This window comes from Cavia porcellus, unplaced genomic scaffold (genome assembly GCF_034190915.1).
Source record: "Cavia porcellus strain 051 isolate PalLab524CR breed Dunkin Hartley unplaced genomic scaffold, mCavPor4.1 scaffold_21, whole genome shotgun sequence".
Classification (NCBI taxonomy): Eukaryota; Metazoa; Chordata; class Mammalia; order Rodentia; family Caviidae; genus Cavia; species Cavia porcellus.
The window spans coordinates 5,319,834-5,344,922 of NW_026947504.1; the positions used below are offsets into that span (position 1 = coordinate 5,319,834).

The 25,089-nt window shown below is 50.1% G+C and overlaps 1 protein-coding gene across 1 annotated transcript; it reads left to right on the forward strand.

The window, feature by feature from the left end:
* The first annotated feature begins 9,741 nt into the window (after positions 1 to 9,741).
* Positions 9,742 to 24,664, forward strand: Arf1 (ADP ribosylation factor 1). The gene is made up of 5 exons (XM_003477220.5): positions 9,742 to 9,858; positions 22,608 to 22,791; positions 22,880 to 22,990; positions 23,206 to 23,330; positions 23,435 to 24,664. The coding sequence occupies exons 2-5, from the start codon at positions 22,644 to 22,646 to the stop codon at positions 23,594 to 23,596; spliced, it is 546 nt and encodes a 181-aa protein (XP_003477268.1). The 5' UTR covers positions 9,742 to 9,858; positions 22,608 to 22,643; the 3' UTR covers positions 23,597 to 24,664.
* Positions 24,665 to 25,089: the final 425 nt, after the last annotated feature.

Sequence of the window (25,089 nt, forward strand, 5' to 3'; positions counted from 1 at the left end):
GGTGCATCCTCCCCAGCTTCCCTGCCCCCAGCCAGCCTGATACTCAGTACTCAGTTTGCCAGGTGTCAGGTTCAGAGCCAGCCCACCCTGATCAGCCTCCTGCGGGTGGTTTTGCAGATTTTTCTTTTCCCATGGATGACAGTTAGTTTCTCTCAGTGGACGGAGCAACCCTGCAGTCAGCTACCTTAGGTCCTCTCCCAGTCCGGGAACATGCCAGGCTTCCCTGTACCCTCAGCCCTACTCAGTGAGGCTCCATGTACTGCCTAAACCATGCTGTGGCCATCAGCGGGCTGCCAGCCCCTCTGTGGGACCCCTCTGTGTCCCTCCCTTCGCCCTCTCTCACCATGCATCTCTTCATTGCTGCTAAGCCTAGGGAACAAGAGTCCCTGACCCCAGTGCCAGGCAGGCAGCACAGCCAGCCCCTCCCTTGGGAGCTGGGAGCCAGGGGGCACAAGGCTCAGCCCCTGTAGCATCTGACCCCCAGGTGGGAGCCAGCCCTGCTCCCCATGTGGGACCAAGGGGGCAATCTGGGGTCAGGACTCTGAGGCTAAGTGGTCTCATTGCGAATTCCAGCGCTGGTGCAAGTGTGGGCCACAGGGACACAGAAGGAGTTGCATCACACAGATGTCGGGTGGGGCCCACGCCATCGGGTGCTGGCGGCGGATGCCTTCAGCTGGGCTTTTTAATTAACCTCCGCTGGCAGCTCCAAAGGGCCCCAATTAAGTGGAGAATGCGATGGCAGAGTGGGGTCAAAGACAGGGGCGGGTTTAATTAAAATGCAGTGCCCTGGGCAGGAGCGCCCCCGTCAGGCAGTGTCTGTACATTGCTCTCCACACAGTCACCCCGAGTGCCCCTGAGCAGGTGGCCTTGTCTGAGCCACCTTGCCCCCTTGGCCTGTTCATCCCCAGCTTGCTTAGTAACCACACCTCTAGCATCTCTCAGGTCCCTGTTTCAAATGCCACAAATAAACCCATCAAAAAGGCGATGACCTGAGGCAGGCCACAGGCAGAAAGATGCAGAAAGGGCATTTCTATCCAAGAATGGGGCAGGAGCCCATGAAGGGGCAGGCAGGCACTCAGGTGACAGGGATGGCATGCCCAGAGGCTGTGGGCCTGGCAGGTGAGGGCTGAGGCCGAGTGGGAGAGGGAGTAGGGCCCTTTCTCCAAAGAAAACACAACAATGAGCAATAAGCCAGGAAATGACACCCAGTGTGACCACTGCTGGGGAGACACAAACCGAGATTGAAGTGTACCACTGTCATGGCCACCATGACAGGCCTAAAACAGACAGAGACAGTGGTGTCAGAAGCGCCGCAGAAGGCAGACCATCTGTGCACTGCAGGGAATGTGGAATGGATGACCCTAGGGAACAGCAGTGTGGCCATTCTTCCAGAAACTAGAATCACCACGTGATCAGAGTGTTACTGAAAAGAGGATGCAACCCATGTCCACTGATGAGTGGACAAAGGAAATATAGCTCACTCACACAGTGGAATATTATTCAGCCTAGAAAAGAAAAGGAGGGGTGACTGCTCCCACTCAGATGACCTTGAGGGCACTGCTCAGTGAGAGAAGCTGCGCCCACAGGACTTGAGGCTGGAGTCAGTGTTGGATAAGCTCAGACCCTTTTTCTGGGAACAGGAGAAACTCTGGAGACAGAAGGTAGTGCTGGGCACTGAGAAACAAGCTGAGTAGTCCCTCTTCTCCGCTGCAAAACTCCACTGCAGTGATCCTGAGTCAGTCGTCTTACTGTGCTATTTCAGAAAATGGTTAACTTGGTAAGTTTTTCTATTACAGTACTCTACTAGAATAAGGAGGGGAGAGCAAGAGGAGAGGACAGTGGGGAAAAGAGTGTCTAGCTCTTCCCTTGGAAGACAGGGGCCTCCTGCTCCTGAGCAGGGCAGGACATACCCAGAGCCTGACCCCTCCCCATAGTGACCCACAGACCTTGGGGACTAGGCGTGCTCAGATCCTTGGGCCCGACATCATGCTCCCTGGGGGAAGCTTGTGTGCGCCAGAAGCCGTGTCTGAGGATGTACAGCTGGGCTGGTCAGGGTGGGGTCCTCACAGGCACACATCCTGCCCTGGCAGCACTTCTTGGGGGCAGTTCATGATGAGTGCAGCTGCAAGGCTGACATTCTCCACGCCTGGCTTCCCCCAGACACCGGCTTTGGGAGTAATGAGTGAGGGCAGGGGAGTGGGCTATCTTTCAGGACTGAGACAGCCAGGCCCCCCTGCCAGAACAGGCCTCCCCTAAATCTGAGCACCACCCAGACAGGCCCTGTGCTGGGAGTTCCCTAGATCTGCTGAGGTTCCAGCGAGGGGTCCCAGGAGAGAACTGCTTTGATCTCTAAGTCAAAGCCTCAAGGCAGCCAGCTGTTCAGAGCTGTGCTTCCAGCTGACTGGCTGCTCATGCTGATCACACAGGTGCACACCGAGGTGGACAGCCAGGTGGCCACCTATGACTGCCCCAGTCACCCTAAAGCTGTGTGTGCAGAGCACAGGTGCAGAGGCATGGCAAGGGCACCCACAGCCTCTCTGAGCAGGGGATTCCCTCTCTTGGCCCAGTTGCAGGTATGCACCAAGAGGTCTACTTCACCGTGAGGGGGCAGTGGGTAGCTGAGAACACCAGGGATGTGCCCAACCTGGGTTTGCAGGCCAAGGGAAGGTGCAGGCAGAGCCATGCTCCCCATAGGCTACAGAGGAGACCTCCATTTGCCTCTCCCCCTCCCGGGGTCACAGTACGCCCATCTAGCCTCGCCTTCCATGGGGCTCAAGTCTCCCTCTCCTTTCTCTCTCAAGTATTTGGGTTCAGGGCCCACTCACAGATTACTAATGAGTGCTACTTGTCAGACCCCATTTCCAAACAAGGTCTCCACAGTGCCAAGTGAGCAAGACCTTGGGAGACAGAGCAATGTAAACTAGGAGCCTTCTCTTTCTTCAGCTCACACAAGACCCAAGCCCAGATGAGGTCAGACTCCCACCTGCAAGAATCTAGCGCCCCCGCAGCCAGCATGTAGAGACCATGCAGAAAGACGAGAACCTCGTCCTGAGGCATGTGGTCTTGATGCCAGATCCCAGAACAGGGTCCACCAGGACAGTTCTAGCCACTGAGGGTCCCGGAACTCCCAGTAAGCTGTGGAGAGCAGGTTGGTTTAAGTGTCCCCTGGAACTCAGGTGTGGAAGCCTATTCCCAAACCATACACTGCATGGAATTTGGAGATGGGCTTTGGGGCAGGAGCTGGGGTCAGACCAGGTCTTGAGGGGGGCCTGGGTGGCATTGGTGGCTATACAAGGAGAGGAAGAGGCTCAACTAGCAGCTCTCCATTGTGTCCTGCAGTGGACAGGCTCTGAGTGCCATCAAACTGTACCCTTAGCGGGACCTGAGAATTTGTCCCAACTTCTGAATGTGCATACTGATGTCCATGCGTGCAGGCAGCTGCTGGGACCCCATCTTCCCTGGTTCCACGGAGATCTCAGGCTGACTAGCCCTATTTTCCCAGAACTTTGGTCACCCTACTGCAGGTAAGAGGGCTGAGGGCAGAGGGCTGGGCTGGAGTCACGGAGAAGCACCAGAGCCATCACACACCAGGCATTTTGAAGATAGGAAGTGATGTCCCCAGGGCAGCACAGCCAAGAATTGGTGACCACCTGAGGCTTGGTGTGGGCACGTGCATGTTGGGATCTAAGATGGAGATACCCTGTGTCTTTTTTTTTTTTTGAGACAGGGTTTCACCATGCAGCTCAGGCTGGCCTCAGATTCACAGCAATTCCCCTGCTTCAGGCTCCCACGTGCTGGGATAACAGGCATGTGTCACCACAACCAGCTCACTCTGGGTCTTTCTTAGGGTGAGGTTTATACCCACACATCCATTCACCACGACTGGTAGACTGGCACATAACACAGACAATGTTCATATGTTACACATGTAGCTGCGGCCTGTGCTTAGGTGCACTTGTATCTTCATTTATTTTATTTATTTATTTTTTTTGTCTTTTTGAGACAGGGTCTCACTATGCAGTTCAGGCTGGCCTTGGGCTCGCTTTGTAGCCCAAGCTGGTCTTGAACTTGCAAATAATTCTCCTGCCTCAGTCTCCCAAGTGCAAAGGGATAATAGGAGTGTGCCACCACAGCTGGCTTTTGCACCTTCACTTATGAACAAGGAGAGGTCCAATTCAAGGGTGACCTCCCCCAGCCACCTACTGTTCTCTGACCTCAGTTTCCTTCTCTTTGTGGGTGGCTGGACCTACGACTGGAGAAGAGCCCAAACATCACCAACAGGAGATAGAACAGATCTCTCCGGTGCCTGGACTTGCAGAGCTCTGAGACCCCCCAAAGGAGACTTTCTCCCATCAGCCAGAGGGGCTGGGTATACAACCAGGCCGCAGATGCTGACTGCTATGTCTGCCAAGGTGGTACCCACAGCCCTTTTGCGTGAGTGGCCCCTCCAAACAGGAGCTGGGTACCAGAAAGCCAGGCACAGGAGGTTCCCAGAGCCCACCCTGGATTTCCACTGTCCTGGACACAGACCCCTTGGATAGCTAGCCCCATCACCTCTGGTACCCTCTGGCCAGCCTGTTTAGCCTTGCAGCCCTGTGGGAAATGCAGATCCCTGGAACAGGAAGCTCCATGCTGTTTACGCACAACCTGAGATGTGAGTCAGGCACTGGTGAGACCTCACTAGCCAGATCACAGAGGGATGAGGCTGCATATGCATCGTGTATCCCTTGGGGGATCCCCTGGCTAGTGAGGTCTTGCCAGTGCCTAAAACAGCTAATGCACTGTGACAAGGAAAACAGTCTATTAGCAAACATTCCAAGACACTTCACTCTTCCTGGTGGGGACAACAGATCTGCAAATGTCCTTGTAGATTGGGACTTCTTTTGTTATTGGTGCCCCAAATGGTAAAACCAGGCAAGCCTCCAAAATTTCAGTTGTGTGGGGAGTACAAGCTGTTCTGGATTCCTATGGCGTCCATGTCTGAGACTTCTACCAATAACAGAACTCAAAAGTTCTAGGATTCACTTTTTAAAAAGGGCAATATCTTGTCATTTGCAGCAACATGGAAGAAACTGGAGTTAAGTGAAACAGGCCAGACACAGAGAGACAAGCCTGGCATCACCTCACTTGCATAGGGAGCAAAAAAGCTGATCTCACAGGCAAGAGTAGAAGACTACTGCTGGGGAGAGGAAACAGGGGCTTGGAGGTCAGGGATGCAGTGCAGCCAGGAAGGAGGACTCACTGTCACGTTCCACGGCATCGGTGTTCCATGGCTCGGGTGTGTGCCAATGTTTGCCTATGTTGTGCTCTTTACAAAGAACTGGAAGAGAGAAGCTCAAAGGCTCCCGGCATGAAGAAAAGTACCAGCAGAGGTGGAAATGCGAATTGTCCCAATTTGATCATTACACACTATAGACAGCTAGCCAACCACCACACTGTACCCCATAAACATGTACAATTATATGCACCACTTTAAAGATATTAAAGCCCACAGGTCCTACTAATACTGTGGTTGGAATGCTGCCTGCCTTCCAATAAAAGGAAATGCTAAACTTGCACCGTAGGTTAATAAAGCCCCCAGTTCCATGCCTGTGGCCCAGGACCAAAAAGACAGATCCTATCTAGGCAACTGGCCTGCGGGGAGGGCTATAGTTCCCAGCTCAGCAGACAGGACCCCCACCTCAGATGTTGACCTAGGGCTGTACACAGTGAGGTGGAGGGGCCACACACAGCTCCACGCGTCTGCTATAGGCCACAGGCTGGTGTGAGGCTGGGCTGCAGCCAAGGAAGGGGAAGTGGAAGACAGTGGCCTACCCTCTCCATGCAGAACCTCACCATGATCCTCTGGGAGGCCATGTGGCTCCTGCAGCACCTGAGCAATAAAAGTCTGGGTGGGCTGGTCCAGACCCCAGCCGAGGGCTGGTAAGGGCTTGTGCAGGCCCTACCCAGGGCTTGCAAGGCCACATGGCCCGACCACTGCAGCCGCATCCTCCAGCGTGGCCAATACAAGCACAGCTTTGGGATGGGCCCTCGATGGGACCCAGGCTTAGCTTTTGCTTCTCAACACCAACACTGTAGACTTCTGTGACCCCAGAAGGTGTGGGATTTCTCCCCACCAGAAAGCAAGCAACTCTGCAGAAGTCACAGCTGGCATCCTCTAATCCAAACCACCTGACACTTCCTGCCTGCAGACACACTGCCCACAGGCAGGACTCCATCTCTGTGTGCTCCCAGCCCAGTAGCCAGGCAGTCTCACCTGGGATTCTGACCCCACCCCACTGGCTATAAAGTGGGGTTCCCTCTACCCTCCTCGGGATGAACAGACTTGCTCCCCTGCTCATGGGTCTGGGCACACTACTCACTTCTTGGTTTCTCATCAGGACAGCAGGCTGCAGATGAAGGGTGCATGGGACAGGTATGGGGAGGCAGGGCTTCCTGCCCTCCCTGAACCTCGCCCTGTCCATCTGCAGATCCCAGGAAGCAGTCTGAGCTGCTGAGGGGCTTGGGGTGATGGAGGCTTCATGACAGGGGCAAGACTGAATCTCTGGCCCCTCTGCTCTCCTGGAGGCCAGGTAGGGCTTCGAGTCCCAGCCCTGGGACCCTGCCTTGGCCTTTCTGTGTCAGCCTGTGCTGAAGTTACCCAGGGCTGATGGCCAGGGGCAGGCTCATTATCATATACAAGACCTGTGGCCCAAGAGCCCAGGATTTTGGAAGCTCTATGCACCAAATCCCAGTTTCACAATCTTCCAGGACTGGGTGGTGGGCAGTACCAGGGTGCAAAGGGTGGAGTCCTCTCCTCACTCAGCCTCCAGGGAAGCTGTCAGCACAGCAAATGCTTCCTTTGTGTGTTGTCCTGGGGCTCTGCCTGAGGGCAGAACACAGGGACAAAGCACTGGTAATCAGGCCTAGCCAAGTGTGAGCCCCAGGCAGATGAGCCTGTTCTGACCCTCCTGCAGGAGTGAGAGGGCAGAGAGCTAAGGGATTCCCATCCACCCAGTGAGGTGGAAGAAACACCAGCAGGCCGAGTGCTGGTTCAGGGATGAGTTCCCCACAGCAGAATCCAAAGGAGCCTCCACTCGCAGCAGCACCAAGGCAGCCAATTCCTGTGAGACAAGGAGTGGTATGCAGTGGGTGTGGGGGCTGAGCTGTGTGACACTGTGGACAGCACCCGAGGGGGCTGTGGGGTCGCTCATGTCAGACTGCATGCAGAGGCTGTACTAGGTGCTGAGGGTGGGAGGGTGGTGCTTCTGGGCTTGGGGCTGAGGTTTGCCCAACAGTCTGGTCCCCAGAACTCCACCCTGTCCCAGCTCACCTGAACCCCTCCTGGCCAGAGCTGGTACCACCAGGTTTTCTGAGATGTAAAGGTGTGGCCAGGCCCTAAGCCACTCGGTGGGGGATGGGCCCCATTTCCCCAGATAACTGCCTTGTGGCAGGGGCCCCACTCCCAGATGACCCTGTCCAGGCTTTCCTATTCCTGCTTGGTCCTGCTCCAGGATGGGGTAGACCAGAGGCACACAACACAGAGCACAGTGTTGGACATGCAGCAGAGCATTTTATTATCCTGTTCACAAAGAATATGCAACTCTAGTTTCATTTTACTATTTTGCAGTGCTAAAGATTCAACCCAGGGTTTTGCAGGAGCTAGATACACTACTGAGCTATATTCTGACCCCGGTTTTATTATTTTTTTAAACTATACGTGTATTCCACTTAATTTTTTTCCTTGTCCTTATGTATGTTTTCATTTTACTAAATTGTTTATTCTCCAAAATAATGGGGCTTCTCTTTTTTTCCCTTTGCAGTTCAAGGAATTGATTCTAGAGCCTTTGTACTGAGCTAAATCCTCTACCCTTTTTTTGAGGTGTATCTCACTCAATTCCCCCAGGCTGAGCCAGATTTTGTGATCATTGCACTTCAGCCCCTCTCAGCAGGTGTGTATAACCATGCCAGCTCTGTTAAAAAAAAAAAAAAAAAAGCATATATATCTATATATGGTGAGAGAGGAGCCACCAAAAAAAGTATACATCAAAAAAAGAAAATCTTGCATAAATATTTTAATACTAAATTTATTGAGACATCATGAGATTAATACAAGTTGCCTTTGGCCTCTACAATTGTTTTTGTTTGTTTTTTGAGACAGGGCCTGGCTACACAGTTCAGGCTGGCCTTGAACTCACTATGTAGCCAAGGCTGGTCTCCAACTCACAGTGAACCTCCCACCTCAACCTCATTAGTGTGGGGATTACAGGTGTGCACCACCACTCCCAGCTGCTGGCCTCTACAACTACAAGAGGTATTCAAAGTGGTGACCATTAGGCTCCAGACATTTATTAGTACAGCAAACTATGGTAGTACTGCTACAAAGGATGAAGTGTGTATATGTGTGCATATATATATATATATATATATATATTTTTTTTTTTTTTTTTTTTTTTTTTTTGAGACAGGGTCTCACTATGCAGTTCAGGATGGCCTTGAGCTCACTTTGTAGCCCAGGCTGGTCTTGAACTCACAACGATCCTCCTGTCTCAGCCTCCCGAGTGCTGGGATTACAGGGGTGAGCCATCACACCCAGCTGAAGTGTGTATATTTTTTGGCTTTATCTATCCATCTATCTATATACTGAATGCACAATTTACCATTCAAACTGGATGTGGTGGCACATGCTTGGAATCCCAGCAACAGGGAGGCTGAGGCAGGAGAATCGCTGAGTTTGAAGCTGGGCTACAAAGAGAGTTCAAGGCCAGCCTAAACTATATAGTGAGACCCTGTCTCAAAGACAAAAAATTTCAGGGCCGAGGATTTAGCTCAGCGGCATAAGCGCCTGCCTTGCAAGTGTGTGGTCGTGAGTTTGATCCCAGGTACCGATAAAAAAACGAAAAAAGACAAAAAAAAATTTTTTTTTCAAACATTCAAACTTTACTAAGACAAATACAATATGACGGGGCCAGAGACACCCAGGGTAGCACTTTGAGTTCCAGTCCCAGAGTCCAGTGAGCTAAGGACAGGTTGGCGAGGTGTGGAGCCTGGCCTGTACTCCGAGGGGCAACTGGGCCGAGCCTAGGTTGCAGCCCTGCTTCAGCCCTCAAGGACACGTAGGGTATTGGGCTGCAAGACCCAAGTGACACTCGTGACTGGGCCCTCACGGCATGCAGGGCTGGGCCCGCAGGGCTGGGGGTGCTGGCCAGCCAGGTCTCTCCATTACCCAGGAAAGCAGCCTCCTCCTTAGAGGCGCCCTGACCACCCCAGGCGGCCCAGTCCACACTCTGTCCCCCAGAGCCCCAGCGTTAGATCTAAGGGCAGGCAGTCTGCAGAGGCACTGCACTAGTGTAGATAGTGAGCGCTCCGATACCTGGCAGGGCCACTACCTGCTCTGGCTACCTCAGTGCCCGAGAAGACAGGAGAACCAGAGTCCCTAGGGAAGATACGGCATCCCCTTGGTCTTCAAGTGGTCCCCCAGGACTCACAGTGACTACCTGGACAAGGACAAGGGACACTCCAGGTGTGCTACTCTTGAGTGCGAAGGACGCACGTGGCCTCAGTCTCTGCATCCGCGAAATGGGCAGAAGGGCTGCGAAGGAAGGCGCACATTCGCACGAACCAAAGGTCCCAGAAGGCGCGCTCCTGGCACCAGGGAACCTGCAGAAGAAGTGGCCGCAGGTCCGCAAGCTTGGCGTCCCTCAATCAACCCTCGAACGCCCCAGAGCGGTCAGCGCGCATGCGCACTATAGGGAGTCCGCCGCTGTGCCCGCCCCTTCCCGTCGTGCCCCGCGGCCCCAGGCGCTGACGTGGCCGCCGTCAGTGCAGCCATCTTGTGGGAGCGAAACCAACGCCTGGCTCCGAGCAGCCACCGCTGAGGTGAGGGCTAGGGGAGACCCGGTGGCCGGGGCTGGACATTGGGCAGTCTAGAGTTCCCTGGGGCCCTCCACAACGGCAGCGGCGGCGGGGGGGTCCGGCCAGGGTGGGCCGGACGAGGCTAGTGCCGGGCGCGGCCGAGCCGAGCGGGCAGGGTTAAGGGCGCTTTCAGCCCCCGCGTCGCCCCCGCAGCCTCCTGGGTTCTCCGCCCGGGCACTCCTGCCGCCGCCACCAGCCTCAGCTTGTAGCCCGGAAGTCCTCAGGATGTCGAGTGTCCTTCAGGAAGCGGGGTTTCCTGCTCTCTCTCCCCCTTCGGAACCCCACACCAGGCCAGTGGAGCGCCCACCGGGCTCGCGGGCCTCCCCGATGAAGAGCGGCTGACGGCCTCGAGGGCCAGGGAACTAAGGTGCAGGCGGGCCCGAGAGCCTTCAAGGTCACGCGGGCGGTAGGACTCGCATCTCGACCTCGAGACCAGTTCCTGTTTGTCCCGAGACAGGAGCCCGGGGAGGGACGAAGGGAGGGAGCGTGGGACGGTGACCCCGGCCTAGACCGAGGTACTGGCTTGGGGGGAGAGCCTCCCGATCTTGGAGATCCGGGTGCTCCGGTTCTTTGGGGACGCAACGCGGAGTCGGTGCTCGGCGCGCTCTTCTGCGTGAGATTGGTTCTGAGGTCGGCCCTCAAGGCCTCTGGCCTGCGGACAAAGGGCTGAACCGTGTTCATCCCCAGGGTGGTGCCTTGCTGTGGTCCTGGTAGATAAGAAGGGTTCTTTAACTCGCCCGTGGAGCCGAGCGGCCTACTTGCAGCCTCCAATGCAGAGACCAGAACATGTCAGATTTTAGCTGGACCGCTGTAATTACTTAGAGGGAGAAGTCTCCCATTTCATTCCAACAGCAGATGGGCGCTTTACGGAAGGAAATAGGGTGGAATCGTACTTTGATCGCAGACAGGAAAAGAACAGCGGATCAGCCTGCCAGAAGTCACCATGAAGAGCTGTATGATGGGCGCACTGCTGAGGTTAGAGCGATCAGTTGTAGTCCAGAGCCAGATCAGCAGTTATTCCTGCCGGCTGCTCTGGCGTGTTCTGTAGTGTCGTGTAATGAAGGCTAGTGAGATGCCATCGTGTGTAACGTGTGGCCTCTGTGGCCCTTCTCTGTGTGTTAACCTACAAAAAAGGGCCTGTGAGTGGTGTCCTCACTCCATTTGACTTTTCAGCAGCGCTGCAGTAGCCAGACTGTAAGAACTTGAAATACAAAAGTCAGGAGGAGAAGTCTAAGTGCCGGGTGCAGATCTAGCTGCAGTGTTGTTAGAGGCATGCTATCTCCTTCACATACAGTTGAACAGAGAACTGTTTATCTGTGTCTTCAGGTGTTTTGTGGAAGCGAGTGTGAGTCGGGCTGTATACTCTGCTCATGAGGCAGATACAGAGTTGTTGCTTGATGGATTGAGGTGTAACTCAATGGGAGTGCATTGGTTACCCTTCCTGAGGAGCTGAGATCAGTCCCCAACCCAGCCTCTGCCCAAAAGGTGTAGTGGAGAAACAGTTGCTATGGATAACAGCTGACTCATAAAGTCTGTTCTTTAAGGAAAGAAAGTAGAAAGTGAAAGCTGGTTTTGTGCTTCTCAGTTCTGATTTTTAATCATGTAGTGGAACAGTGTACCCTGTGCTGCTTACACAGTACCAAGTGGAGAGGGTATACAGACGTTTTCATCTGCCAGGCTCCCTCTTAGGACTAGACAAGCTTGAAACTACAGGGACATTTCTTTTTCATTTCATTGAAAGGTGATAAAGATCGGCAGGCTATCCTGAATCAGATGGCCATAAAGATCTAACCGAGAGAAGAAACCTGTTGTGCAGGTTTATGAATAGTATGTTACTGTGATTTGAGAGTCAACTCGTTTTTTTTTTCTTTCTGATTCTTCAAGTTAAACACTGCACTGATGTGAGGATTTAAATCTGCTCTGATTCATAAGCCTGGCTCACCAAGCTTTCCTGAGCACTCTTCCAAGAGATGTGACATTTCCACTTAGAAGACAGGCCCCAGTCAGCATGGGTTTGCCATGTCATTCATGGCATGTCCCTTTTGGCTTTTATATAGACATTTTCCTCAGTTGGTTTTCACCTCCAAACAGTTAAGAGTGGAGAGAATAGAGTGCCCACTTGCTAAAGATAGCTGCAGGGATCTTAGTTAGATAAAAATTTGTCTTTTTTTTTTTTTTTTCTTTTGTGCTATATCCATTTCTCATTGGAAGAGATTTGCCCCTTCCTGTTTGGAAATAAAGAATGGGTGGGATTTACATGTATGTGTGCACGATTTGAGATATTATAGGAATTGGGGACTCCCAGTCATGTACCTTCTCAGGTTATTGTTCTCTTGTGGTGTTTATGAGCCCTTAGAAGTGTAATTGCAGTTTATGGGTATCAGCTGTGCAGCCTGTCACCATTCTGGAAGATAGTTCAGCATTCTTAAGTGAGTAAAATGGCCTGATTAGCTGGAAAAAGGATGGCCAGTTTGACACAGTCACATCCACACTGTGTCTTTCTAGGAGGATCTCTCTTAAGCTCTGACACAAAGCCCTGTTAACCTGCCTACTACCGGGGAGAGAGGACTGGTGACTGTGATCAGGGCTTGCCTCTAGTAATGTCATTTCCTGGTTATTCACAGTGGTAACAGGGCTTGGCACTCTTTGACAGCATGTCCTAGAAGAGTCCTACTCCTTGGCCCTGTAACTGCACAAGCTTGAGTGGCAGGAAGGAAGGAGACAATAAAAAAGCAGACAGCCAGATATTTGTAGTCATAGCAATTGGGAATGGTTCAGTTTAGGAAGCAAGCATATCTCATACCTATGAAGATCAAGGGTCACTGGTAATATACAGCAGGAATGGATGGAGACTTGGTTACAATTCGTGTACATTTCAGAAAGTTAAAAGTTTGTATTTTTAAGACCTATTCAGATGTGTTAAGGTTAAGTTCCCTTCTCTAAAGGGATATTAGTAAGCTAGGAATCAATCCCAAAGGACTGCCTTTTTTGTTTGTTTGTTTGTTTTTTTCCTTTTTGAGACAGAGTTTCAGTAATGTAATTCAAGGTATCTTTGAACTCACTATACAGCCCAGGCTGACCTCAAACTTGGGGCTCCTGCCTCAGCTTCCCAAGTGCTGGGATCATAGGCAAGCACCACCATAACCTAGTTCTGAGGAGCTTCTAATTATTTTTCTTCTTTGTAAGAGACAATCTTTTTGGTGTATGTATTGCACCTGTGTAACTACTTTGAAGATAATGATACACAATGTATTAACTGTTGTTGTTCTGTTTTGTTAAGGAGTTTTTTTTTTTTTTTTTTTTTTCTTTTTTATCGGTACCAGGGATCGAACTCATGACTGCCTGCTTGCAAGGCAGGCACTTATGCCACTGAGCTAAATCCCCAGCCCCTGTTATGGAATTTTTAAAATTTTTGTATAAAATCTGAAAAAGAAAAGGGTTTCTGGTGATGGATGATAGTATGTGAAACAGTTGACTTTTGTGTGTCAAATGTCAAAAATTTTTTTGCTGTACTACGTTACCTAAACAAGAAACCCTGGTTCCAGTTCTCCAAGGATCTTGTGCAAGTTTTTAGCAAGAATAGTTCTATACACGTATTGAAATGATTTCGGTACAAGTAGCCAAAAAGAGGATTATCTTGATTTTATCTAGATTTGGTTCTGGAATGTGGGAATGAAGGCAGCCTTAGATGTGCCCCAGATGTAATTGTGTTTTTCTGTGAAACCTCTTTACTTCTATAGTTGAGCATGCAGGTCCTCATCAAATCTGTTAACCTGTATTTTAAGTACTCATCATTTGGCAGCTTTGGTGATGAAATTTTGCTTAAAATTATTTACAACCTTTAGTGTTTCTCTCTACTGAAGTGATACTAGGTCCTGAAAATTACCAGGGAGCTTAACTGAAATGTATTTTAGCTGTTAGTAGTATCTGAGGGCAAATTTTGTGCACACTCCACCCCTCCTTGTCATTGAACACTGCAGAGATGCAGCAGATCACAGTGTCATCCCAAAGTCAGAGGATTATTCAGACTAAGCAGCACTTGACTCTGAGTTTCTTCTGACTAGTTTTATAGGAAAAATATCTGTCAAGTGTGTGGTTGGTTTTTTGATACCAAAGGCCCTGGTAAATGTGCTTTTAATTGCCTTCTCCTCCCTGGAGTGGTGAGTGACTTGGGAGGGGCCTTGAAGGACAATTTGGGGCCTCGACTCAGTCAGTGACCAGAGGTGCAAAGCTGCCCATGCTAGTGAGGATCCATCCTACCTGGGAAGACAAACAGACACTGGATCCTTCCAAGGAGATAGAAATAAATGTTACCTGACTGGGACATTTGAGCAGGGAGTGAGGGGTGAAAACATGACAGCTCTGCAGGTTCATGGAAATAAATGGGAGCTTCTCAGTGGCCCAGGATAGTTGGCATAAGGGCCATGAGGTGGGTGAGTAGATGGGTAGGTGTCCTCATTGGGTTTGGAGAGCTGCCAGGAGCAGTGTGGGAGGTTGGCATGCCTGCTGGTGAGTGGCTCTGATCCCCAAAGCATCTGTGTGTTCCCTAGAAAGGGTATATTGAAGTTTATGGGAGCACCTGTGGCTTCCCAAGCTGAGAGGCAGCACTGGTGCTTTGGGGCAGCAACAAATGCCTACTTGTGTGGCTTTCCTATGGGTGGAAATCTTCTGCAGTAGCCTAAGCCTCATCTGTTTTTCATACGTACAGAGATACAGCCATTTATGTATGTATGTATGTATGTATGTATGTATGTATCTATCTATCTATCTGTTTTATTTTTGCATGTTTTTCAGGAATGTAGCTACCTTGTAAGGGCTTGTCTTTAGATCCTTGCCAAGAACCATTCTATGTTTCCAGGGGAAAAAAAGTCACTTCACAGACATGACATGCCCTTGAGATTGGTGGGACAGGCACACACTGTCCCCGAGGCCAGACTGCATCCCCTTGCCTTTGTTCTCCAGCCTGGCCAAGCCCAGCAGTGATGCAGACATTTCAGTAGGAGTCAGTTGCCTTTCGTTCCTGGTGCATCATTGTTGGGTCAGCCTCACAGGGCTCCCTTGTAGTCCTGTGTGCGTGTCAGGTTGTCTCTTGGCTTCCTTTTAGATAGGTAGAGACTTTTAAAAAATGTTTGCAGGCATTTAGTTATGGCCATTTTAAGGACACTGACATTATGGACATCATCTCCTATCGGATTCACTTGAAGTGTGTGGGGGCACTCTGAGGACTAGGTAAGTGGGTGTCTCCAGGGCTCAAGTTTGATGAACTGGAAGAAAGCTATTCAGTGCTGCACATGGGAGAGGGAGAGAAGGGGTGGGGATACAAAGCTGCAGGTGGTCACCTTGGGTTCATCTGGAGTAAGTGGACTCTTCTGGAGAGCAGGGGGAGATGTGTTAGGGCTTGTAGGATTGCTGGTCACCAGAGCAGAGGCCCTGAGGGTGAGGCAGCATCAGTGAGTGTGTGCTTTAGGGAGGCTTTTTGGGACAGCGGGGCTTAGCAAGGACAGTTACCTCTAGGGTCTTTGGGGACTGTCCCTGTCCCTTCATGTGTCTGGTTGACTAGGAGGATGGGGTGTAGGAAGACTGCTGCTGAGCTCAGGAAGCCTAGTGACAGCTCTCTGCTCCACTGTCCTCTTTCTTTGGGAAGAACAAGTTTTTAGAAGAAGTCTGCTTTATTTTTTCTTCCCTCCCCAAGGAGGGAGTTGCCTCAAAGTAAAAATCAAGTTTTATCGATTGGCTTATTCACTTGTCAAGCACTGCCTACTCTGAGTGGATTGAGGAAGACCCCCTGAGCTCTCTGTGAGCTTATTTCATGAAAGCACCAGTAGCTGTCCTAGTTCCGTTTTTCTCTCAGGTTGTGGAAAGGAGCCACTGGGGCATAGGGCCCCTCCTTCAACCTATCTGCAAGGAGAGAGCCCATAGTGTTCTGTGGGGAACACAGTTAAAGTGACAAAACTGTGCCCTCCCTACAGAAATTAAGACTGGCTACCTCCTCTTCCCAGGCCTGTTTCCACTAGCCAGGGGGTGTCAGCATTTTTAAATAGCTGGGCTCTGTGCCTTGCTTCCCTTCGTGAGGAGCACACTGTGGAGCTGGAGCTGCACTGAGAAGACCCTGACCGCACTGTGAGATCAACCTCTGCCCCTTACTGCAACCAGGGGCCTCTATGAGTCTTTGGGACATATGCAACTAGCCATGAAGATTCTGTGCATTTCAGTGTTAGGTCTGGGCATTGTCACCAGTCTAGTCTTGTGTTGTCCTCCCTCATTTCTACTCTTTTTGAGGACATGTAGCCCCTGTGAACACCAGACTAACCCCCACACTGATGGTCTCTTGGTCTCAGGGTGTGTGTGTCGGGGAGTGAAGGCTGAGGACTTCCAGATCACTATTAGGTCCCTGGACAAAGGGAGAATTGGCTCCATCCCTGTCCCAGGACTCTAGGGTGATTTCTTAGTTGGATTTTTATGTTGTCATGTTCAGCTTCTTGTTCAGTTTGTTTCTTAGTTGGTACAGATTTGTGTTAACTGTGTTGTTTTTTCATGTTGGGCCTTCCAGACTTAATTGCCTTTCTGATCACATAGAGGCTCTCCAAACTCTTCTTTCAAAGTAGACATATGCCTCGGATCTAAGCTGGGGCATGGCATGGGCCCAGGCCCCTTCTGTGTCCTTGTGAAGGTGTTCCTGGGCATACAGCACTGCAAGGAAGGCCAGGAAATGTGGACTTTATTCTGAAAGATGTGGTACCCAGTGACAAATCACGCTCTGTTAAAAGTTTTTAAGCTTGTGAAGATTTGAATTCCTCTGGTCACCCCACCTGAGCATCAGACTTGGCGGGTAGTGCTCTCTCTTAACTCTGAAGACCAGCAACTGTGGGGAGGCAGTGTGTAGAGGCAGCAGATGTTACAGACTGCTTGGTGAGGCTTTGGTGGCCAGGGATCATGGTGTAGACTGTCCCTCGAAGGCACAAGATAAGTTCCTGCAAACACCCTGAATGTGTAGTTCTAGAGTGCTTTTGTGTGTTCATTTGTCATGCTTCTTTTCGTCATGATTGAAGCTTTATTTGACCTGACCAGATGCATATTTGTCAGTTCCTTAGTGTGCAGACTAAATGAGGATTCTGCAGGGTATGTCTTTTTCCTAGAATCAGCACTTCCTTATTCACACAAATTTAATGAAATAGTGACAAAGTGCCACACAGTACTGGCTTAGAAATGTCAGACTGTGCGTGGTGGTACACACCTATTATACCAGCTCTTTGAGAGAGTGAGACAGGAAGATCACCCCAAATTTATGACCAGCCTGAAGTCCTAGTGAGAACATGTCTGAAAAAGAAAAGGAAAGAAACATCAGGCCTAAAATCCTGAAATGTTAGATTGCAGGCATGCAGTGAACTGAGGCTTTAGGAACAGATGTGTTTGGACCTGTCTCTGCACAAAAAGCAGTGTGTACAGAGAAGAACATGTGTTGCACGCGAAAGTGAAGGAGCCTTTGAATTAGATTCTTCTGTGTTATAGAAGATCGGGCTTTTACATAATCTGTGTATGTGTATTACTACTGGAATGCAATAGCTCATCCCAAACAAGCTTAAAGAAATCTTGGTTAATTTTCCTCAAAGTAGGAAAGTTGAGATTATGAACTGTTGATCTATGGGTCTTACGTGTAATTAATACTGCAATGAATTTGACTATAATGAAAGCAAAACTCATGATGTCACCAGTCCATTCAAGTAGAAGAGCTTGTGTAAATCCTGGTCACCAGCACACAGTGCTCTGTTGGGTCAGCAGCTGAGGACAGAATCTGGATCCAGAGAACCCATTTGTTGTGTGCTCCAGATGGAGGTCCCTGTCTTTTCAGTGAGATTCTATGAAACTGTCACTAACAGTTTGAAGGAAGTGGTAAACTTCCTACCTGAGTGGTTTCTCTTCATGGTTCCTTGTACAGTTCAGCTGAAGGGCTGCCTAGCTTATTCTGAGGCATCCCTGAGACTTGCAGGGAAATAGGAGAAGGTTTTAGCTGATTGGCTGCTAGTTGGTATCTTTTCAGTAGCTAAACCAGTCAGGTTGCATTCATTCAATTGATGTGAAACTAGTGTGTGTCTTCTACTCATCTTGGGAGGCCAGTCTGTGTCCTCCTGGCTTCCTGGGGAAGGCCCTTTACTGATAGAGAGATGTGAAGGGAGGGTAGTCCCCGAATAGTAGCCACTCAGAATACATTCTTTCTGAAGAACCTTTTGTACTGAAGGTGGAGCCTGTATAGTCAGACAAGAAAGAGAAACTGCCACCGGGCATGATGGCTCACACCTATAATCCCAGCATTTAGGAGGCTGAGGCAGGAGGATGATTGCAAGTTTGAGACCAGCCTAACCTGTGTAGTGAGACCCTGTCTCAAAAAAAAGAAAGAAGGAGAAACAGCCTGAGCTACTCTTGTCCCACTGAACATCTTCCTTCCTGGGACTCTGGGAAGTCTTGTCATAGGGTATTTCAGAGAAAACTGAAAAGCTAGTTTGGCGCTCTCTCTTTCTCTCTTTCTTTCTCTGTCTCTCTCTTTGTGTGTGTGTGTGTGTGTGTGTGTGTGTGTGTGTGTGGTTTCTAGTGGTGGAAAGGTGGCAATACCTGGTTGGTGTCGGCATTAAGCAGTTGCAACCCCTGCCCTGAGACCTTGGTAATGACTGGGTGGGCCTGGAACTCTTCTCACTGCAGAAATTCTCTTGGATTTGGGCCTGTTAACAGAAACATAGGCATTGATGGGTCTCTATTGGGTCACTGAGATGTGCCAAGGCAGGACGTGCTGACCACCACCTGCTTGTGTAGATGGTAGTGTAGTCCAAGGTGCTTGTGGGGTGTGTCTTAAATTTGAGAATTCTGATTTACCCCACCAAATTACATGACTACTTTCCTCTTTAGGTGTTCTCCTATGAATACCATCCATGGGGGCTTGAATGTGACCTCGTGGTCCTCACAGCCTCTGTGTCTGAGGATACTACAGGACAGGCCAGACCCAGTTAGCTCTGGTCAGCTTTGCTGTACCAGGTCAGGTACAGGAAGATGGCAGTGGACATGTATGGGTTGTGGGCAGTGCTTTGTTTGGGCCACCACATGCAGGCGAAAACAGAAGTTAGATCTGTACTCCTGGATGTGGTTATTTGGAATATATTCTATCTGCCACCATTGTGGGGCTGGGAGAATGTGATACCTTTTTCTCTTTGGTGCTGTGCATTTGTATCAGCTTTCATGAATACAGTGTATCAGTGTAAAGAGTGATCCTGCAGCCTTTGCCTCCCAAAGCCTGGTGTTGGCCATCACCCAGCATATGCCCCCTAGTTGCTCCTCTGACATCCACTTTGCATGTGTTCATTGGGATCTCGAGAATGGCCTTTGCACATGTGTCTGCCTCTTGCTTCTGGATTTGGAGTCAAATGTGAGAGGACTCCACTCTGTGCATGTGTGTTTGCAGTTCGTTCTTGTGTTTTTATGTGTACCTACTAGCTTACCCAATTCACCAACATTGTTAGACCCCATGACAGAAACAGGCAGGTGGTGCATTCCTTGCTCTGAGGGCTCTGCCATCTTACTCCAGTCTGAATGGGGTATCTGGCAGCTGCTTCCTGTCTTGTCCCTTTGGACACCTTTCTCACCCAGTCCTGCATAAATGAGGTGAATGTGGGAAGCCTTGTGATGTTATTCTTCCCATCTACCTCACTTGTAAGATTAAACATTGAGAGCTGTTTTCTTAGAATTTCAGGAGCATTGCCTGAGAGCTTTCATCTGCTGATGCTGCCTTAGCAGCAGGCCTCAGCCCTTAGCCGTGTGTTCCCATCTGGAACATGTCAGAATCTTCTGTAATTTTCCAGGTACTTCTTTCAGGAGTTTGTGTTAGTCTGATGGTGATCTCCAAGTTGCTCGTTTTCCTTTTTTATTCATTATTTTTTTTTCTTCACACTGCTTTCTCAGAACCTTCATTTTGTGCTTTTCATTTTGGCTCTTGATAGAATTGTAGTCATTTGTTCCCATATCCTGTTCTCCTAACCAGTTTGTGCTGGTGTTGCATCTGGGTTTTTTTTTAGCACTCCCCCGCCCCTTCCTTTTCTTTGGATGAGTCTCAGAGAATTGAAGCTAGGACCTTATGTATAAGGAAGCATGTATTCTGCCACCTAAGCCACATCTCCAGCCTTGTTTTTCCTTTTTAAATAGTCTGTGTCCTGTCTTGCATACTTCTCTCTGAATGTCTTTATGCTCATTGAGGACTTTTTTTTTTTAATGTGCTGGGGTTTGAACCCAGGGCCTTGTGCATGCAAGGCAAGAGCTGTACCACTGAGCTTTGTCATCCCCACCCCTTATTAGGGACCTTGAAGGAGGATATAGGCCTGATGTTGGGGCTTCTGGATGCTGAATTGCTGATCCCTTGCACAGAGGCCTCGGGTTGCACTTATGTGTGTCTGCAAAATATTCTGGAAATTTCTCTCTGTCCGTCTTTACTTCCTTGGTGCAGCTGGATCCCAGCCACAACCGATGTTCTGGGAGTTCTACCTTTCTGCCTGTTCAGCCATTGGTCACCCTGGTCTCCCTTCCTCTGACTTTGTTTCCAGAGTCCAGTGGAAACCTTAGGAGGAAGGCTTGTACTAGAGGTAAAGAGGGAGCCCTTGTGATTCTAAAATTATTTTATTGCTCCTCAGTTGGGAAGAATAAAGATTGAGTCTTGTGTGTAGCTCCAAACATCTCTCTCCCTTTTCTCTCCGATAGTTTTGTTCCCCATATAAGCAGTGGTTCAGGTGAGCACTGAACAGTGGTGGTAGTCTGCTCCAGGTTCCCCAGACACATTTTATCCTTTGCACCCAAGGACCTGGCTGTTGCCAGAAAAGGGGGCTATGATCACAAAGTCTTGAGTAATTTCAGACTTTTTTTGAGACAGGGTTTTACCTTGTAGTTCAGACTGTCCTTAAACTCACTATGTAGACCAAGGCTGGCCTCAAACTCACAGTGATCCTCCTACCTCACCCTCCTAGTGCTGGGATTACAGGCATGCATGCGTCATCACTCCCAGCAGATGTGTAATTTTTTGAGTATGTGACATTTTGCAAGACAATGTCCTGAGGGCACTTTGTGCAGCCTGTTTTCCAGCCAGTGGCTAGAGGAGTGATGAGGTTAACACTTCTAGATGTGATCCTGGGCATCTGCCTTCTCAAGATGCCAGGGCACTGAAACCCATACATAGTGTGACAGGAGCAAGGTCTTTTATAAGAAGGGAATCCTTGGTATGTGCATATGGTCACAGAGCACAGCACAGGCAGTGCAGAGTTGTGCAAGGATTGCCATGAAGGAATAAATGAACAGTGCTGTCAAGGACAGTGATTTCCCATATGCCAGTTCACACACAGTGCTGTGGACTCTGTGTGTCTCCAAGATTTAGAGAAGTCAGGGGGACATGGGACCCTAATGCAGAGTGTTGGGTAGTTGTTTGGTCACAAGGCTCCTCATAAATGGGCCAGGGCCCCCATGAAAGGAGCTTCAACAATGGAATTGCTGTCCTGCTCCTCCACCACAGGAGGACATTCCTCCCTTCCACAGGACACTGTTAGCTCTTGATCCTGGACTTGTAGGCTCTGTGACTGTGGCAGTAAACATCTGTTGTTGATAAGCCACTCTGCCTTGTACTGTGCTTGTTCACTTTCCTGTGGGTTACATAAACACAGATGCATCTTTTCGTTTTGAAGACCACATAATGCCCCTTGCTTGCTTTTATTTTTAGATGCTTCTGGTAACTTTCCAGCAGTTAGCATTTTAGAAAGTGGTAGTCTCTGGACTAAAAACAGCTGAGGGCCCAAAGTACCCACAAGTGGTGAGCCCAGGGTCTGGGAAGCTTTGTGTCCTCCACAAAGGGCTTCAAGTCTCAATCCTCTTGTGCTTTGCTTCTGTTGGCCTAATTGATGCTGCCAGCTTTCTGTTCTGCTAGTGGACTTGTTATAGTATGTGTCAGACACAAAATGTGTTCTTGCAAGTCTGTCCTCCTCCTGTGTGCATGTCTTCCAAAGTGTTCTCCCAGGATTTACTGTGGACACCTTGTAAGGTCACTTGAGCTATTGCTTCATGGGTTGTAGTCCCAACCTGAACTGGCAGAGGTGCCCACCTGGCTTGCCCACCAGGTGACACCATAGTGCTTCCTGGACTTGTCCTGTGGTATGCTGCCACCAAGCTGCTTGGCACATTGGGAAGGTGGCCCATGGTCTTGAGACTGCAATGAGACCTGCTCTCTGATGGTAGGGGCAATGGAGGAAGACGAAGTCCTAGCCCTGCTGTAGTTGCTGTTTGCCGTCAGGTGCTGGTATAGTGGGGAGACAACATAACTGGGTGGTTCCTTCTGTACCAGAAGCCGTGTTTGACTGTAGAGACGTCACATGCCTCTGAAAGCAGGACTTTGACACAAATAGCTTACTTGCTTTCTGAGTGTGGCTGTGGAGCTGTCCTGTAGCTTGCTGGAATCAGGGCATATGGACTTTTTTACAGAAAGAACCGGCCACATAAGTTGGCTGTGGGGGCTAAGTGTTCATCCAGGTGGACAGGTTTTTCTGTCATCTGGGAACCAGGGTTGTGATGTATCCTCCCTGTGGGATTCCAGGAGGAGGGACGAGAGGAAATGGCATCCCTGGGTGGGTTGTGTCTGACCTGCCATGGGGCTTGCACTGGCAGTATGAGAACAGGTCTAGGACACCTTGCTTCCCCAGGTCTCTGGCCAGTGTTGATTCCACGCATCCACGAGCATGGGGAATATCTTCGCGAACCTCTTCAAGGGCCTTTTTGGCAAAAAAGAAATGCGCATTCTCATGGTGGGCTTGGATGCTGCTGGAAAGACGACGATTCTGTATAAACTGAAGCTTGGTGAAATTGTGACCACCATTCCTACCATAGGTGAGAAGCCAGGCTGGGGCTGGGTGTGGGGCTGGGTCTATGGTGGCTCCTGGGTGCTGAGGGCCCACAGCTGCAATATGATTCCTAGGTTTCAATGTGGAGACTGTCGAATACAAGAATATCAGCTTCACTGTGTGGGACGTGGGTGGCCAGGACAAGATTCGGCCACTGTGGCGTCACTACTTCCAGAATACCCAAGGTGAGCGGCCAGTCCTCATCCCAATTGCCTCTCATCTGTGTCCTCAGACATCTAGTCTCTCCTGGGCACAGTGCCACACTGCAGTATCATGACCAGGAAGACTGGAGCCCAGAGCCCTTAGGTCCAGCTGTGACCCCTGGGGTTGGGTCCATTGCTCGTGGGTGTGGTTGGGTGGGCCATTTTCAGCATTTGCCATTGTCCTGGCTATGTTGCAGGTTTGATCTTTGTGGTGGATAGCAATGATAGAGAGCGTGTGAATGAGGCCCGTGAGGAGCTCATGAGAATGCTGGCCGAGGATGAGCTCCGGGATGCTGTTCTTCTTGTATTTGCCAACAAGCAGGTAGGTGCCAGCAGGCTCCTCCCAAGGCACCTGCCTTGAGGAGGGAGAAGGGCCCTGGACAAGGCTGATGGTTGGCCTTGCTGCTGACCCATCTTTCTCCCCAGGACCTCCCTAACGCGATGAATGCAGCTGAAATCACAGACAAGCTGGGGCTGCACTCTCTACGCCACAGGAACTGGTACATTCAGGCCACCTGTGCCACCAGTGGGGACGGGCTCTATGAAGGACTGGACTGGCTGTCCAATCAGCTCCGGAACCAGAAGTGAACCAGAACCCCCCTTCCCCTTACTTCCTCCTCTCCGCCCTCCGCTTTCCTCTCATGTGGCAAACGTGCGACTCTGTGGTCCTGAGTGCCAGAAGCTGTCTCCATGGGTTGGTCACAGTGTGCACGCACCGTGCTGAACATGTGCAGACACAGCCTGCAGCCAGGTTTTTATTTAATGTAAATAGTTTCTGTTTCCACTGAGGCAGTTTCTGGTACTCCTATGCAATATTACTCAGCTTTTTTATTGTAAAAAACAAAATCAACTCACTATCAGTACTGAGAAGGGATTTGAGTGCATGGGCACCTGGTCTCCAGGTGCCACTAGGCTTAGTGGTGTCAGGATCCATTTGGTGGTTGGTTTTTAACCCAAACTCAGTGCATTTTTAAAAATAGTTAAAAATTTCAAGACAAGAACACTTGAACACACAGAAGTGTAGGTTTTGCAGTTTGGCCTGAATGCAAGTCATCAGATCAGCTGTTCCTTGGGGAACACAAGAGATGTGAGGAACAAATGCCATCCACTGCATGGTCACAGTAAAGACCCCGTGGCCCACCTGTCTTTGGGTCACCTGCATTCCATAGCATTGTGCTTGTACTCATGCTCACACGGTCACCTTGGGGTAGGCTGGGAGGGCCATGACGGGTGCGGGGCCCACCCTCCCCCTCGGTCAGCGTGCAACTGGAGTGGCAGCCCGTTCCCATTGCCCACTCGGACGCGTTGGCCAAAGTCTGGGTCTCACCAGCAGGATCGTGTGCAAAGCTGGGTCAGTTGGTCCACTCCAGACCATGGTCCCGTGTGTGAACTAGCTTCCTCCCTCAGCCTGCAAGGGTCTGATTTGCCATCAGAAAAGACGACCTCTACTTTTTTTTGTATTTTGATAAACACTGAAGAAGCTGGAGCTGTTAAATTTATCTTGGGGAAACTTCAGAACTGGTTTATTTGGTGTTGTGGAACCTCTTACTGCTTTCAATACACGATTAGTAATCAATCGTTTTGTATACTTGTTTTCAGTTTTCATTTCGACAAGCACTGTAATTATAGCTATTAGAATAAAGTCTCTTAACTATTTCACAGGCTCTCCATTGTTTGTGTCACCAGGTTGCCTCTGAACAAGATGGGAGAAACTGCAGATGGCCTTACTCCTGGATTACTGTTTCATAGGTCAGGCCTCACTGGTTGTATGAGAGGGGCGTCAGTGAGTGCTGTGGTGGTGGGATGTGTGCTTGTCTTGGGTCCCTTCCTCTGTGCAGGAATACTGCCAGCCACAGGTTTTCTGCCAATAGATTTAAGGACTCCCCACCCCACCCCTGTCCTTTGGTAGCAGTGTCCACTAAGTTCACACTGTGCCCTCCAATGCCTAGTGTCCCAGAGAGGCTGCCCCAGCCAGGTGAACCTACCTGCATCCCCAGGTCAGTACCCTGAGAGAGCAGCAGTCTGCTCAGGCAGGCTAAGTCAATGTAGCAGCAAAGGCAAGCCTAGGTCTCTATGGATAC

Bases quoted from the DNA above. Each gene is read 5' to 3' on its own strand.
- Arf1 (XM_003477220.5), top strand. From the start codon at position 22,644: ATGGGGAATATCTTCGCGAACCTCTTCAAGGGCCTTTTTGGCAAAAAA. The intron at 22,792-22,879 runs GTGAGAAGCCAG...TATGATTCCTAG, and splicing joins GACCACCATTCCTACCATAG to GTTTCAATGTGGAGACTGTC. The intron at 23,331-23,434 runs GTAGGTGCCAGC...CTTTCTCCCCAG, and splicing joins TTGTATTTGCCAACAAGCAG to GACCTCCCTAACGCGATGAA.